General features: G+C 38.5%; 1 protein-coding gene across 1 annotated transcript; it reads right to left on the bottom strand.

The window, feature by feature from the left end:
* Nucleotides 1-1,208: 1,208 nt before the first annotated feature.
* Nucleotides 1,209-3,527, bottom strand: LOC131659762 (uncharacterized). Its single transcript, XM_058928908.1, has 3 exons — nt 2,511-3,527; nt 1,788-2,327; nt 1,209-1,691 (listed from the first exon to the last, which is right to left on the bottom strand). Exons 1-3 carry the CDS (start codon nt 3,525-3,527, stop codon nt 1,209-1,211), a joined length of 2,040 nt encoding a protein of 679 aa, XP_058784891.1.
* Between the last annotated feature and the right edge of the window lie 13,488 nt (nt 3,528-17,015).

The raw sequence follows: 17,015 nt of genomic DNA, 5'->3' as shown, positions 1-17,015 counted from the left end.
CTCCCTCAAATAATGAAACCGCATCTCTATATGCTTGCTTCTTCCATGTGCAATAGGATTCTTCGCAAGGTTGATCGCGGAGACATTGTCGACAGGGAGAGTAATAGCCTCACCCTCACTACTATTAAGCTCCTTCAATAGATTCATAAGCCACATGGCTTGGCAAGCACACAACGATGCCGCAATATACTCGGCCTCACAAGATGAGAGTGCTACCACCGGTTCCTTTTTCGAACACCAAGAGATTGGAGTTCTACCTAGCATAAAGATGTATCCAGCTGTTGACTTTCTATCATCCTTATCACCATACCAATTGGAATCGGTGAAACCAAGTAAATCACACTTTCGGCTCGTATCCGATGCCGGAAAGAGAATTCCACAACCAAGAGTCCCTTTAATATATCTAAGGATCCTCTTGACAGCTGCCATATGAGATACCTTTGGTCTCTCCATGAATCTACTCGCAATACCGACACTAAATGCCAAGTCCGGTCGCGTATTGCACAAATACCGCAATGATCCAATCAATCTTCGATATTGAGTTGGGTCAACATCTTGCTCATCCTCACTTTTGGACAACTGTAGCCTTGCCTCACATGGTGTAATGGCAACATTCCAATGTTCCATTTCACACCTCTTCAAGATCTCAAGTGCATACCTCCTTTGGTGCATGAGCAGTCCCGTTTTTGACCTTTAGAACTCTATGCCAAGGAAGTATTTCATGATTCCAAGGTCCTTCATCTCAAACTCACTCATGAGTTCCTTCTTGAACCTTGAAATACTCTCCTCACAGCTGCCGGTAATCAAGAGATCGTCCACATATAAGCAAAGAATTATCACTCCATCCTTAGCATTTGATCTCACATATACACCATGTTCGGACACACACCGCTTGAAACCAATGTCAACAAGGAAGTCATCTATGCGTTTGTTCCAAGCTCTTGGAGCTTGTTTCAAACCATACAAGGCTTTATGCAACTTGTAGTATCTCATCTCTTGATTCTTTACTTCAAAACCAGGGGGCTGTCCAACATAAACTTCCTCATCAAGTGGACCGTTCAAAAACGCAGATTTGACGTCCATTTGATAAACGCTCCAATTGTTGTTGTTTGCAATACCAACAACCAATCGGATGGTCTCAAGCCTAGCCACAGGAGCAAACACCTCCTCAAAGTCTATTCCTTCACGTTGCAAAAACCCTTTCGCTACTATCGAGCCTTATACTTGATTATCTCGCCCTTCGGATTTGCTTTCACTTTAAAGACCCAACGGACACCAATTGGCTTTTTACCATGAGGTAGAACAACTAACTCCCAAGTACCATTTTTCTCGATTGATTCCAACTCCTCTTTCATTGCACAAATCCATTTTGGATCCCTTAGAGCCTCCTCCGTATTCACCGGTTCGGATTCGGCCATAAGCGCAAAATGAACGAAATCACCTTCATTATTAACTTCGTTATCTTGGAATCTCTCGCATTCTTGGAGTCTAGAAGGCAACACCCTTTGCCTTGTTGATCTTCTACGGTGCTCTTCAGTTTGAACGTTATTCGGAGGCTGCGGAACTGTTTCGGGACTGACTGGATCATCAAAAAATACAGCAGTTGGAATTCTGTTCTGCTCGTAACCGGTTACGCCTGTATGTACAGGCTGGCCGTAACCGGTTACGCTGTTCTCTGCAAAATTCTTGCCCTGTTTTTCCTGTCCGTAACCGGTTACGCCAGTTTGTACTGGCTGGCCGTAACCGGTTACGCTGAGACTGCTGCTGTTATTTTCTTCAAAAATAACATCTCGACTAATTTGAATCTTCCGATTTCTCGCATCGAACAGTTTGTAACCGCCTGTAGAGTGATATCCAACGAATATCATTTCTTCTCCTTTATCGTCCAACTTCTTTCTCAATTGTCCCGGCACATGTTTATAAGCCACCGAACCGAATACATGCAAATGACTTAGATTCGGTTTGAATTCACACCAAGCCTCTTCCGGTGTAAGCTTTTCAAGCTTCTTTGTAGGACAACGATTCAATAAGTATGTGGCTGTAGAGACCGCTTCTCCCCATAGTTCCTTCGGTAGACCTTTACCGCTTAACATGCTTCGAACCATGTTCATAATTGAACGATTTTTCCTCTCGGCAATACCATTTTGCTGCGGCGTATAGGGTGGTACAACCTCACGCACTATACCCTCATCATCACAATTCTTCCCAAACGCAACCGAGGTATACTCACCTCCACCGTCCGTTTTGAGAACTTTCAACTTGCGACCGCATTGCCTCTCCGCCATGGACTTAAACCTCTTGAATACATCAAACACCTCATCCTTTCTCTTGATGACGTAAGTCCACAACTTTCTACTAAAATCGTCAATGAACGTGACAAAATATCGATTGCCACCAAATGTGTCCACTTGCATAGGTCCACAAACATCGGAATACACCACCTCAAGGTGTGCATTGGTCCTATGACCCGCATCCTTGCTAAAACTTCCTTTGTGTTGTTTTCCTTTCACACATTCCTCACACAACTCAGCTGGAATGTTAATGTGTGGCAGCCCGGTAACCATACCTTCTTGTTGCAACGCTTTGAGATCACGAAAATTCAAGTGACCGAGACGATAATGCCATAACCACTTCTCTCTACTTGCAGCTGTAGCTAAGCACCTATGCTCCAATACTTTCAGCTCAACTTTGAAAGTCCTATTGGTAGCCATGGGAGCCTTTAGGATCAACACTCCACTAGCATCAACAACCCGCAAGATCTTATCTTCCAACCGTATATTGTAACCTTTTTCGAGCAATTGACCAACACTCAAAAGATTACACTTAATACCTGGAATATATAGCACATCCTTGATCATAGAATGTCCACCATCCTTTTTCTCGATCAACACATCACCGACACCTTCGGCCATGAGAGTGGAATCGTCCGCAAACTTCACTTTGTTTTTCGCCACTTGATTGATTTGCACAAACCAATCTCTTCTTCCCGTCATATGCGTTGAACATCCGGAGTCTAAGTACCACTCCTCTTTGCCTTGAGTTCCATCACGAACCGAAATCATCACATTTTGTTCCGAACTCAAAACTGTCGCTTTTTCTGCACTGCTGCAGCTGCTGTCCCGTGACTTGCAGCTGCTGTCCAGCACCTCTGCCATGCCTTCGCACTCATCGGTAATCATCATTAAGAGTGTGGCTTCATCATCCACCTCTTGCCTAGCAACCTTGGCTTCATCCCCTTTAGTTTCAAGCTGTTTAGCACCACACTTTGATTGAAAATGCCCAAGTTTCCTGCATTTCCAGCATTGTATTTTGCTCATGTCTCTTGGTTTTCCACCTCTCGCGTTGCTTCGATCACCATAACCGTTTGAGCTGCTGCTCTCACCCTTTTGTCCCTTCGAATGTTTAGGTTCACCATCGCCTTGCTTCCCTTTCGAAGGCCATTTCCCTTTCGAACCTTTACTCCTTTCATTGAAACGAGCTTGCAAAGCTAATTCCGCCTTTGCCTTATCGCTTCCTCTCTCGTCCATTCTTTATTCATGTGCTTCTAGGGAACTTTGAAGCTCATCCTTGCTCAACGACGTAAGGTCCTTCGACTCTTCAATTGCAACCACAATGTTGTCGAATCTTGACGTCAACGAACGCAAGATTTTTGATACAACATTCTGTTCTAAGATCGTTTCCCCACACGACTTGATTTGATTCACTAGGCGCGTAATGCGCATCACATAATCGTTGATCGTTTCCTTCTCTTCCATTTGCGTTAACTCGAATTGCCTCTTGTGAGTTTGTAACCTCACAACCTTCGCCTTCGCAGCCCCAACATATGCTTTCTCAAGAATTAACCAAGCTTGCCTCGCGAACTCGTAATCACCGACCTTTTCGAAGTTATCACCATCGACGCAAGAGTGTATCAAGAAGAGAGCTTTGTAATCTTTCTTCTTCTCTTCCCTGAAAGTGGCTTGATGTGCAGCTGTAGGTTCAGCCCCAAGAGGTATGACACCATTGTTGACGATATCGAGAACTTCTTGATATCCAAACAAGACTTTCATTTGCTTAGACCACTTGTCGTAATTCTTCGAATCAAGAATCGGTAAATTGGATGGGATTCGATCATTGGTACTCATTGTTGCAGCGGAATCGGACCAGAACCAGAGCTCTTGATGCCAAATGTTGGAACATACAAATCAAATTAAGGTTTCTTTAATGGGGAAAATGATCAATTGAAGAAGATGAAGATTAAAGAATGAATAGAATTAATAGAGAGAGAGTAATTGAGGGTGAGATAGTGATTTGGCATTAACCACAACATAGGAGTAGTGAGCTCCTTATATAGTACAAGTTACAAAATGATTGGAATGATTTAAAACACCCTAAAACAAACAGAAAAACAGTTGGGCTTCATCGTAACCGGTTACGGCAAACATCGTAACCGGTTACGCAAACGCAACATCTACAGTAAATCTGTTTCACGGGTTCGTAACCGGTTACGGTAACAGGCGTAATCGGTTACGCCAACTGAAGTGCTAAAAACAGCAGTTTCAACATGAATAACACTTGATTCTATATGATCGGATGTTAGATTTTATATCCAATAAAATCTACAAAGCTCACCAAAATATCTATTTTTTAAAATTCTCTATTTTGCTTATTGATGGCAGAGGAAAAACAAGAACAAGAAACTAATTTGTCGGGAGCAATTAAGTTGTTGAAACAAGCAACTATAAGAGTGGTGAATTTGAAGGTAGATAGGGAGAGAATGAGAGAGGATAATTATTGAGGGTGAAAATATGATCATTATTCATCAATATTATGATATCTAAGGGGTATATATACTAACAAGATAAGAAGAGGATAATTTGTGACTTGCTTTCCTTTTAGCTTTTTGATTTCTATATGGTATGTGTCTAATCAGTTAGATTGGGTAGTTTTATTTGTTAAGTTGTTAGTATTCTCTAACTACTTTTGTAACTGTAACTAACATGTATATAAGTTAGTTGATTGAAACCTTGAGACGTAATGAATCAATTGCAGTTCATTCACTTTTTATAAGTCTTTTAGTTTATTGTTATGGTAGAAATCAACCTGATGATGCGGTTGATCCGTAATATATACACCCATAGGAGAAACCAACAACCGTTTGTGTCACACCACAGTTGGAAGGAGATTCTAACTATCATGGATGGGCGGATAGGTGTTAGAATAAGATTGAGAATTTATGTTCAGAATCTGGTTTTGATGATAACGAACATATATTTTGTGAGTAACAATTTTATTACTAATGGTTTCATTTAGTGTGCAGAAATTATGCTTATACAGGTTGCATCAGAATCAGACATGAAAGAAGAACCAAACATTCAGAAGATTAACTAAAGCCGAAACATCAGATGTTCTGATCAATAATATGTCAAGCAAGCATAAGACCACAGATCAGAAGCAAGAGAAGCAATAATAAGGAACAAGACCATCCAGAAGAACAAGCAATATCAAGGTCTACATACAACAGTCTCAATCAGAAACTACATCAGAAGCTGCAAGGAAATAAACATGAAAGATCAACCGCAAGAAGCTTTGCAAATATCAGAAGATCATACAAGTATGAAGATCAAAAGTTCTGAAGATACAAATTCTGAAGCTACAACGCAACGACATTCAAAATACAAACATTAGTTGAAGTCATATACAGACCAATGAAGAATCTACAGCTCAACTCACAAATTAAGCAAAATATAAAGAGCTTAGAATCTAAAGGAGAGCCGTTAGAAACATTATCATAAGTAAAAACGGTTGCAACATTAAATGGATCAACTCCAAAGGCCAAAAGAAGAAGCAAGCCACATGCAGCGCGTTGGAAAGATAAGCTTAACCAAAGAAGTACGCCATCAACTGTAATCATCATGTTAAGGATAAGGTTCTGCCAAGAATAACACATGTCACAAAAGGCTCAATCCAGACGAAGCATTCAAGACAACATTCAAACAAACCTCAACGGCTAAATTCCAATGGAAACATACCAAACTCTATAAATAGATCAAAGTTTCAGACTTGAATGTATGCGTTCTAGTATGTGTATGTGCATGCATCTAGAATGAGCATCAGAGTATGTATCGAGGATACATCTACAGAGTGAAGATCAAGAAGTAATTCAAAAGAAAGTCTGTAGTGAGACACTGATCATGAAAATATGAAAGAAGAAATCTTGAAGACATGTATCGGAAGTTACGCAAGAGGCAACATACATGAAGTGTATGATGGAGCAAAAACGTTATTATCATCTTCCTCCTAGACGAAGAGCTCTAGAGAAGACAGACAGTTCCTGCTAAATGAGCAGTATGCTTCACAAGAAAACTAAGATGTACACTTACTAAAGATGCATCAAAAGTTGATGATGAAGACAGAATCAAATGATATAAGAGTTGCGGCTTCTTATGCGATTATGGGAAAAGAAGATGAAGATATTTCTAAAGAAGCAATCTGTCATACCCCAATTTTTGACCCTAAGATCACACATCATTTACATACCAATCATCAATCAAGAAGTTTTAACTTAGATCTCTACTTGTGGTGTTATGCTCAATTCATCTGCAAGGGAATCATCAAGCACCAATGTTTTAGTCTTGTATATATTGTTTTACTAACCAAAATACCAAAAATATTGCCTTGTGCTTTTGTATGTTTGTGTTTTGTAGGTACCAAGTCAAAGTATCCATCAAAAGGAGCATTTTTCAACAATTTCACTGTGCAAATCGATTTGCATAAGGTGTAAATCGATTTACACAACTGTTTCTGCACCAGATTTGCTTCTGCCATCAGTGCAAATCGATTTGCATAAGACAGCAATCGATTTGCATAACTGTTTTTGCCCCAGATTTTGCCTTTTTCAGCTATGTAAATAGATTTGCGTAAAGCGTAAATTGATTGCACCAGTGCGAATTTGGAAAAATGAAGGCAAATTTCAGCTTTTGAGAGTGTTGACATCATTTGCAAGCATGGGAAGCATGACTTAGCTCTTGTATTTGATTACCTACATCATTTAATCATAAACCCTCATGTGATTGCATCAAGACCATTGGATCTCATTTTTTGCTCCAAATCCTTTTCCCAAGCCTAATTCTATTTTCCAATCCTAACTCCAAGCCACAAAATTTCCCAAGCCTAAGTGCTATAAATTGAGGCATTCCCCTCTTCATTTTTCAAGCTTTGATAGCCAAGAAAACTCTTGCTCTTTCTCTCCTCACCTCTTCCAAACCCCTCACTCAAAGCTCTTTTTCTTCCACACAAATTAGTGAGTCACATCTTGAACCTCACTAATTTAGAGCTAAACCTCAACATAAACACTACTTTTTCTTCATCAATTGTGAGAGATCAAGGCTTTTGGTTGTGTGTTCTTGAAGAAGATTCAAAGTTTGTGAAATATTTGGTAAAATTCTAGATCCATTCCATAATTTAAGATGTGATCCATTGTTGTTTATGCTTGATGCACCTTTGGTGTTACATTGATGAGTTTTGCTTGCTTACTTGATACACATTCGTGCACAAATTGATCCAAGATCACAAGGTGTTTGGTTTTATGTTTAAACAAGTTTTCTTCTCTTGATTTGCTATTTTTTTGAAAAACTGTGTTGTGCAAATCGATTTCCATCTGGTGCAAATCGATTTACATAACTAAAAAACTGCGCAGATTTGAAAACAGAGTTATGCAAATCGATTTACACTCTGTGCAAATCGATTTACATCTGAGCAGAATGTGTTTTTTTGCCTTTTTGACTTGTTTTTGGTTCTAACTCATCTTCTACTCCTTTCTTTTGATATTTTCTTTGAATCACAAGTTAGAGGCCTAATTTCTCTCTAATTTCAATGGACTTAGGGCGTCGATAGGATGAGAATCCGAATCCGCAATATTAAGTGATTGAAATTATGGATGAAAGGAGCTTTTGAATGTGGTTCCATCTTTTATTTCTTTTTCTTTTGATCGATGAAAGTCTTTGATACCTTGAGAATTCTTATGGATTCTTGGTAAAGACGAGATCGCTCCCTATTTTTCTTTTCGTGCGGTATTGCTTTCGGAGAGTGATCTACATATCACTTCTCTCGCCTGCATTAGCACATAAAGTTTTGACCGGCCTCGTTGTAGGGTGATTTCTACATAAATCACTTGGCGATCTGCTTAACATAGCGCAATATTTCGTGTCCCGAATCAAAAAGATCAAATATGGAAGAGAATTGTATGCGGTTGATTTAAGACTTATGGAGGTTTATCGTGTAGTCGCTATGATTTTATCAAGCTTCTGATAAATGTCCATTGAATTTAAATCCGAGAACATCCTTCACTCACCATCGATCTTCATTACTAACTTTGATAACATACTTGACAAGTTTCAAGATGGTTATCTTTAACATCTAACAATTGACTTTAATTTCCGCAATTTATTATATCGCTATTTTATTTTTCGCTTTATTGCTTTATTTTATCATTTCATCATATTTACATTCCGCTATTTTTTTCTTTGTCCATTTAGACATTTATATTCCGCTATTTTCTCTTTGTCCATTTGGACATATGTTTATGCTTCCGCTATTTTTCTTTTGTCCACTCGGGCCATACTTTACTTTTATGCTAAAACATTAATAAACAAGAAAAATCTAAAAAACACTTAAGGCTCTTTTGGACTATTGGTTACTATCCCTAGCATTTTGGAGATTCGGACTTATGGACTTAGTACCTCTGGACCCTCAGGATATTGTTACTCTGTTGTTATTCTGTCTGTCTGGCATTGGATTGTTGTCTGTTTATGTGTGCAGGTATTTCCTTGAAAGCCCTTGATGGTTAATTCCAAGGCATTGATATAAGGATTTTACCCGAAAACAGCCGTTACTCTGCCCGATTTTCGTCAGAATTTTAATGTGCTTAATGCAAAGTGGTGCTAAAGATAATAAGTTCATCTGGATCCTCAAGTGGTAATGTGATGGTTTAGTATTGATATTCCAAAGGATGGGAAATCTACCTTGACTCATAATGTCAAGTGTTGGCTTCTTCTTCGGTTAGACCGTTCTTTCCTTAGCTTTTATTTTATGTATTAGGATAGCCTCTTCATCTCCTCCCCTTCTTTAATTTTCAAAATCTTCTCCCTTTTTTCAAAAAAACCTTCTTATGTTTGCAATCATTTTCAAAACGTTTTCTTTAAAATATCTTTTTCCCTTAGTGGCCTTTTCCTCTTTTTCTTCAAAAGTTTAGACACTGTTAATTGTCGAAACGAGTGGTTATACCCCACGATTTTGAAATTGATTGATATAATGAGATCTTTTCCGCGTGAGAGAGCTAGTGGCATACTCGTCGATTTTATCCAAGTTGGAGCCCTTCTTTCATTTGCGATGCAAAGAACTCGTTTGTTCTCATGCTCAAGATCAATGGCTGAGTATTTCTCTCCGACGACGATAAAGTGTTTATTCGTTTTAAAAATGTTTTCCCTTTAAAGCGGAACTACATTAGCTCTGACTTCTCCATTGCACCGAGGAGGTATGTAGGCACAAAGCTTAACGCTTTGCCGAGCTTATTTTAAAAATAAAACAAACCCTTTTTAGAACACACGACACAAATTTTCAAAAAGGTTCCTGTGGAGTACCACAGATATGAGGGGTGCTTAAAACCTTCCCCTTGTATAAACAACACCCGTACCTAAGATCTCTTCTTTTTGTTTTAAAAAAACAAACTTTGGGTTTTATTCGTTCTTTTCCCTTTTCCTTTGGAAACAATAAAGCGCGGTGGCGACTTTCACTGAAATATTGAGTCGAGTCAATTCCATGGCTTCGATCTCAGATTTTCCTCGCTACAGAAAAAATGGTGACTTCACTGGGGATCCAGTTTTGAGTGTGTTAAGCCTATTTTTGTTTATCTGTGTGTTTTATTTGTATATTATTTTGTGCTTTGTTTGTTTATCTTCTTTTTTTTCTTTTTGGTGCTCGATGGTTCCTCTGTGATGAGATAAAGTCCTAACCCGGACTTTGGTGAGTAACTTGAGATAGGAGGTGGTAAGACCAATAGTTGCATGTCAGGAGCAATCCTTAACATGAGCATCATATGGTGGAACCCCAATCAGTGGAGGCCTCATGGAAAGTAGTAGATGTTGTTACGAACTATCGTAAGAACGCTATTACTTTCAATAGTGAGTGTCCGTAGAAGCTGAATGACCTAGAACCCTTTTAACCCATCTAAGCCTTTTTAGGATGTAGCGCAGAAACAAGTTCGAGTACCAATTTGAGCTTGTTGTTATGCGATGCTACGCTCAGACGAGGTCTTTTTAGGCATATTATTGGCGCCCATGAGCAATTGTGCGTGCCGGTAGTATCCGATAGAAGATTGAAAACTCTGGGAACCTTTGTAGAACCCGTTTGGCAGGTACAAAATTCCCTAGTACATACCTTTGTGGGTGGTTCTTAACTTTGACTCCATGCTCGTGATGTCGAACCTTTGAACTTTGTCCGTGCAGCCATGTGTGATCTTGATTATGATTGATGCATAAACCATTCATCCACGCATCCATTTGATTTCCAAGGAAATCATAGGTCTTTCTTTGTAAACATCATAAGTTTCATCAAACTCAATGGATCTTGGGTGTCGATGAGGTGAAAACCTTAATCCACCAAAATGGATGATTGATCTTGATGATAACTTGATCAAAGCTTTGATCCGATTTAGGATTTATTTCCTTTTTGTTTTGATGTTTACAAATTAATAACTTGAATTCCTTGAAAATCAAATAAATAAATAAAAAAAAACAAAAAAAAATAGCAATTGCATCATTTGCATACATACATCCAGGTTGTCCAGAAAACTTATCCTTGTCTGTCTCCATCTTCAGAGGTTGTCTGTCTACCGTCAAGCTGATTCCTCCACACAAGTACGGAACTAGAGCCAACGTCAGATTGAGAATGGAATACCAAGAGCAACACAATGCAGAGGTCATAATGGAAATTGAAGAGTTGAAGTCAGGCATGACAAAGCTAACTGAAATGCTGCAAGTTTTGATTGCTAGAGGAGAACCGCCTCAGAAGACCGTCATTGTTGAAGTCTCAAGTGCTGATGTTGACCCTCAACCTACTCAACAACCACCTTCTACATGGCCTGAGTTTGGTTTGCCACCTGGTTACACTCCTCCCTTTGAGAAGACTCCTGGTATTGGTCAATCTTCACAACTTGTGATTGGTCAAGCTTCAAATCTAATGTTTCATGCTCCTGTCTTCACTGAATCTCAGCCTATTATGCACACTATTTCTCAGCCTACTTATGTGAATCCTCTGTTTGAAAATCAAGCTGCTCGTTCCCAGAACGGAAGTCAAGGAGATGCTGGAGATATTGAAGATGTCAAAGAGCAGTATCAGACTTTAGAAAAGCGCCTGAGAGCCATGGAAGGAAATGATTACTTTGGGGTTGCTGCTAAGAATATGTGTTTGGTTTCCAACTTTGTCATGCCTGCAAAATTCAAGACTCCTGAGTTTGAGAAGTATAAGGGGAACACTTGCCCAAGAAGCCATTTGACTATGTACTATCGCAAAATGGCTGCTTATACCCAGAACGACAAACTGCTCATCCATTGCTTTCAAGATAGTTTGAGTGGAGCTTCGCTGAAATGGTATATGGGACTTGAGAGTAATCACATTCATTGCTTCCAAGATCTGACTGATGCTTTCATGAAACAGTATAAGTATAATCTGGACATGGCACCTGATTGCCGACAACTGCAAAACATGTCTCAAAAAGAGAAAGAATCTTTCAAGGAGTACGCTCAACGCTGGAGAGAGCTAGCTTCTCAAGTGGAGCCACCTTTAGCTAAAAAGGAACTGACTGGCATGTTTATGGACACTCTCTCACCGTTCTTCTGGGAGAAGATGATTGGTAGTGTATCTTCCAACTTCACAGACTTGGTTACCATTGGCCAGAGACTTGAAGAAGGAATCAAGAATGGGAAAGTTACTCATGTTGCTGAATCTTCTAGTGGATCGAAGAAACCTTATGGAAACTTCCACAAGAAGAAAGAGAATGAGACTAATGCTGTGTCAAATGACAGAAGGGGATCTCGTCGTAGACCTTAGAATGTTGATCAACCTTATGTAGCTGCTGTTGCTCCTGTGCAAGTTCAAAATGCTAATCAGAATCAAAATCGCGATAGGACTCACTTTGATCCTATTCCTATGTCTTACACTGAATTGTATCCTGCATTGGTCCAGAAAGGGTTGATTACAACAAGAGCTATGTCGCCTCCTTGAAATCCTCTCCCTGATGGTTTCAGATCTGATCTTCATTGTCCTTTCCATCAAGGTGCAGCAGGCCATGATTTAGAAAGATGTTTCCCTCTGAAGGAAAGAGTTCAAGAGTTGGTTAGATCAAAGATGCTCTCTTTCAAGGATATGGGTCCTAATGTTGTCACTAATCCTTTGCCAGACCAGAGTGGCTGAAAACAAGTCAAAGCCCGATTTTCCTAAAGCCAAGTGTTTTAGACGAGATAGCTCATCTTTGTTGCTGATTAGTCACTAGGCCATGTTTCTGTATTGTTCGTATTTCCTTTATTGTACTGTTTACTTTTAGACTTTGTTTGTTTCTGAATGGTGATTTTAATGAAATGAGCATTGCATATTTTGAATTCATTCACATCTACTATGTTTATGTTTATGCCTTCTTTTACAAAACTTTTTCTTCCATCTGCTATTCTCTATCAAACTTGTGTTTTATGCAAAGATTGGAGGGAGGATGATGACAACGAAGTACCCAAGTTGTTGAACTGTATGCTTTCGAATAAAACTTTGCTGATGATGTACATGCATTGTTTCAATTCCCAAACACTGGAGAAATAAGGAAGTTAATCCCTTGTCAACCCCTCTGAGCCTTCGAAGTTGGTGTTTCTTTCTGTATGAAAAAACCCGCATTTTTAACCTGGGGCAGGGTAGTTCTCAATTAATTTGGCTGTGCATTCTATTTTAAGAGAATCATTCAGTACACCTTTCCACGAAGGTTTCAATCACAAGCTTTCCTCCGCATACATCAAAGAAATGTTGGAGATGCCAATCAAAAGCCAATGATAGTTCATCAATCATTAAGCAAGGCAGTCACTATCTTTCAAAACAATATGTATAAAAAAATATATACAAAGAAAAGCCTGCTAAGTCAAAACCAAAAAATGACTTAGGCAAAAATAAAGGCATCCCGCTGACTGTGAGTTCAAAAATAGACAGTTCAGGCAAAAGTTAGGGATATCAAAAGAAAAAGATGAAAAAAGAGAAGTCAATAAATTCCTCAAACAACAAAATGTTGTGATATCAAAAAGGAAGAAGTGACTGCAATCTCAAAAGTTCTCTTTGCTTGTGAGCTATCATCATTACAAAGGTGCAATTCCAGAAACCTCTTGGAACCTGAATGCATGAGTTGAATTAACTGAGTTTAGGACTGAAGATCATCACGAAGGGGGTGGGTACAATCAAATTTTGAGCCTTATATCCTTTGCTTCTTAAACCGTGAACCTAGCCACGTTACAACCTTTGAAAGACCTAATTGAAGCAAGGTTTGTTTGAAAGCATACTACAACAAGGTTGCGTAAGCTGACTCCCATAAGATTTGCCAATCATTTGTTTTGATATCATGCCTTTGCATTATCTTTCACTTTGAATGTCTTAACCTTTGCGTTTTGACTAGTGATTCCATTTGCTTTACATTAATAACATCATTCCAATAATGATTTTGATTTCAAAAATATTCTTTGAGCATTGCATTAAAATTACCATTCTTGAATGAACATTTTATCTGCAAGTAAGCACTCATCTTTCAGGAAGTTCAAACAGTCGAGAAACTTGATCAATGATCCTATCAGGGGCACGTTACTTCAAGATCCTGTTGTTCAGATGTTAATTCAAGATTTTTTGATCAGAATATCATTTCAAGACTTGTACTGGGGCAAGCCATCCCAACATGCATTTAAAGAATTGAAGCCATGATCAGTTCATCCCCAGTACAGTTCAACTGAAGCCATAATCAGTTCATCCCAAATATAGTTCAACTGAAGCCATGATCAGTTAACTTACAACAATCACTCAATCAGGGGCAATCTTCTTCAGCAATCCCCAAGCAGTTTTATCAGCCCTTCTGAAAGGATCATCGTTTTGATACAGTTACCGGTGTAATAGAAGTGTGTCCAAGCATCTTCTTCATAAGCAGAATTGGCAGGGTTCCCGTGTTGAGGAATCGAGTTCCTATCGTGCCTCACAAAAGAGTCTCCCTCAGTTGTAACAAACAATTGCATTGCATTGATCATATATCATGCATAGAAAAATTCAAAATCATGCATTGAAACAAATTTCATACTCATTTGCATTTTTCGAGGTTCTGTTGCTATCAACATCTTCACCTTGAGATCAAAGTCCAACTTACTTGGCACCTATCCAAAACAGATACTTGTTTGTCTTGTCCGTCTATTGTTGTTCCTTGATGTATCCTTTCTTCATTTAGTGCCATTCCTGGATGTTATGATTTCTCCCTCTTCTTTCAGTGTCATTCCTGAAAGATTTCGACCATGTTTTATCTTGATTGTCTCTGATCATGCTTTATCCTGATCATTTACACCATGTTTTATCTTGATTCCCTTCAATCATGTTTTATCTTGATTGTCTCTGATCATGCTTTATTTTGATCACTTACACCATTTTTTATCTTGGTTCCCTTCAATCATGTTTTATTTTGATTGTCTCTAATCATGCTTTATCCTGATCGCTTTCGACCATGTTTTATCTTGGTTATCTAATCATGTTTTACCTTGATTGTCATTTGGTATTTTTTCAATCATGTTTTACCTTGATTGTCATTTGATGTTATCCAATCATGTTTTACCTTGATTATCCCTTAATGACATCCAATCATGTTTTACCTTGATGGACCTGTGATGATTATCTAATCATGTTTTACCTTGATTGTCATTCGATGTTGCCCAATCACGTTTTACCTTGGCTGTCAATTGATGTTGTCCAATCATGTTTTACCTTGATATTCATTTGATGTAGCCACATTCATGTAGGCCTCAGATACTCTCTTCTCGAAGTTCAATCATGTTTTATCTTGAAAGCTTTTGTCGACTGTTTCTTTCTTTTGTGAAGTCCGATTCTATTCCTAGATGACGTATACCTTTTCCCCAGTGGAATCCTTTCTTATCTCCCCAGTGGTGTTATACTCCCCTCTATTCTATAATCATACTTGATGCATCCATTAGCATCGCATCATACCTTAGGTTCAAAAATTGTGTGTTTTATATTTAAGTCTCTTCAATTACGTCGAGCTGAGGATTTTAACCCTCACATCTCTGGATAGAAGAAACTTAAATAGGGCATCTGTCATACCCCAATTTTTGACCCTAAGATCACACATCATTTGCATACCAATCATCAATTAAGAAGTTTTAACTTAGATCTCTACTTGTGGTGTTATGCTCAATTCATCTGCAAGGGAATCATCAAGCACCAATGTTTTAGTCTTGTATATATTGTTTTACTAACCAAAATACCAAAAATATTGCCTTGTGCTTTTGTATGTTTGTGTTTTGTAGGTACCAAGTCAAAGTATCCATCAAAAGGAGCATTTTTCAACAATTTCACTGTGCAAATCGATTTGCATAAGGTGTAAATCAATTTACACAACTGTTTCTGCACCAGATTTGCTTCTGCCATCAGTGCAAATCGATTTGCATAAGACAGCAATCGATTTGCATAACTGTTTTTGCCCCATATTTTGCCTTTTTCAGCGATGTAAATAGATTTGCATAAAGCGTAAATCGATTGCACCAGTGCGAATTTGGAAAAATGAAGGCAAATTTTAGCTTTTGAGAGTGTTGACATCATTTGCAAGGATGGGAAGCATGACTTAGCTCTTGTATTTGATTACCTACATCATTTAATCATAAACCCTCATGTGATTGCATCAAGACCATTGGATCTCATTTTTTGCTCCAAATCCTTTTCCCAAGCCTAATTCTATTTTCCAATCCTAACTCCAAGCCACAAAATTTCCCAAGCCTAAGTGCTATAAATTGAGGCATTCCCCTCTTCATTTTTCAAGCTTTGATAGCCAAGAAAACTCTTGCTCTTTCTCTCCTCACCTCTTCCAAACCCCTCACTCAAAGCTCTTTTTCTTCCACACAAATTAGTGAGTCACATATTGAACCTCACTAATTTAGAGCTAAACCTCAACATAAACACTACTTTTTCTTCATCAATTGTGAGAGATCAAGGCTTGTGGTTATGTGTTCTTGAAGAAGATTCAAAGTTTGTGAAAGATTTGGTAAAATTCTAGATCCATTCCATAATTTAAGATGTGATCCATTGTTGTTTATGCTTAATGCACCTTTGGTGCTACATTGATGAGTTTTGCTTGCTTACTTGATACACTTTCGTGCACAAATTGATCCAAGATCACAAGGTGTTTGGTTTTATGATTAAACAAGTTTTCTTCTCTTGATTTGCTATTTTTTTGAAAAACTGTGTTGTGCAAATCGATTTACATCTGGTGCAAATCGATTTACATAACTAAAAAACTGCGCAGATTTGAAAACAGAGTTATGCAAATCGATTTACACTCTGTGCAAATCGATTTACATCTGAGCAGAATGTGTTTTTTTGCCTTTTTGACTTGTTTTTGGTTCTAACTCATCTTCTACTCCTTTCTTTTGATATTTTCTTTGAATCACAAGTTAGAGGCCTAATTTCTCTCTAATTTCAATGGACTTAGGGCGTCGATAGGATGAGAATCCGAATCCGCAATATTAAGTGATTGAAATTATGGATGAAAGGAGCTTTTGAATGTGGTTCCATCTTTTATTTCTTTTTCTTTTGATCGATGAAAGTCTTTGATACCTTGAGAATTCTTATGGATTCTTGGTAAAGACGAGATCGCTCTCTATTTTTCTTTTCGTGCGGTATTGCTTTCGGAGAGTGATCTACATATCACTTCTCTCGCATGCATTAGCACATAAAGTTTTGACCGGCCT

This window comes from Vicia villosa, linkage group LG3 (genome assembly GCF_029867415.1).
Source record: "Vicia villosa cultivar HV-30 ecotype Madison, WI linkage group LG3, Vvil1.0, whole genome shotgun sequence".
NCBI classification, from domain to species: Eukaryota; Viridiplantae; Streptophyta; class Magnoliopsida; order Fabales; family Fabaceae; genus Vicia; species Vicia villosa.
This window is presented reverse-complemented; position numbering and strand designations above follow the sequence as displayed.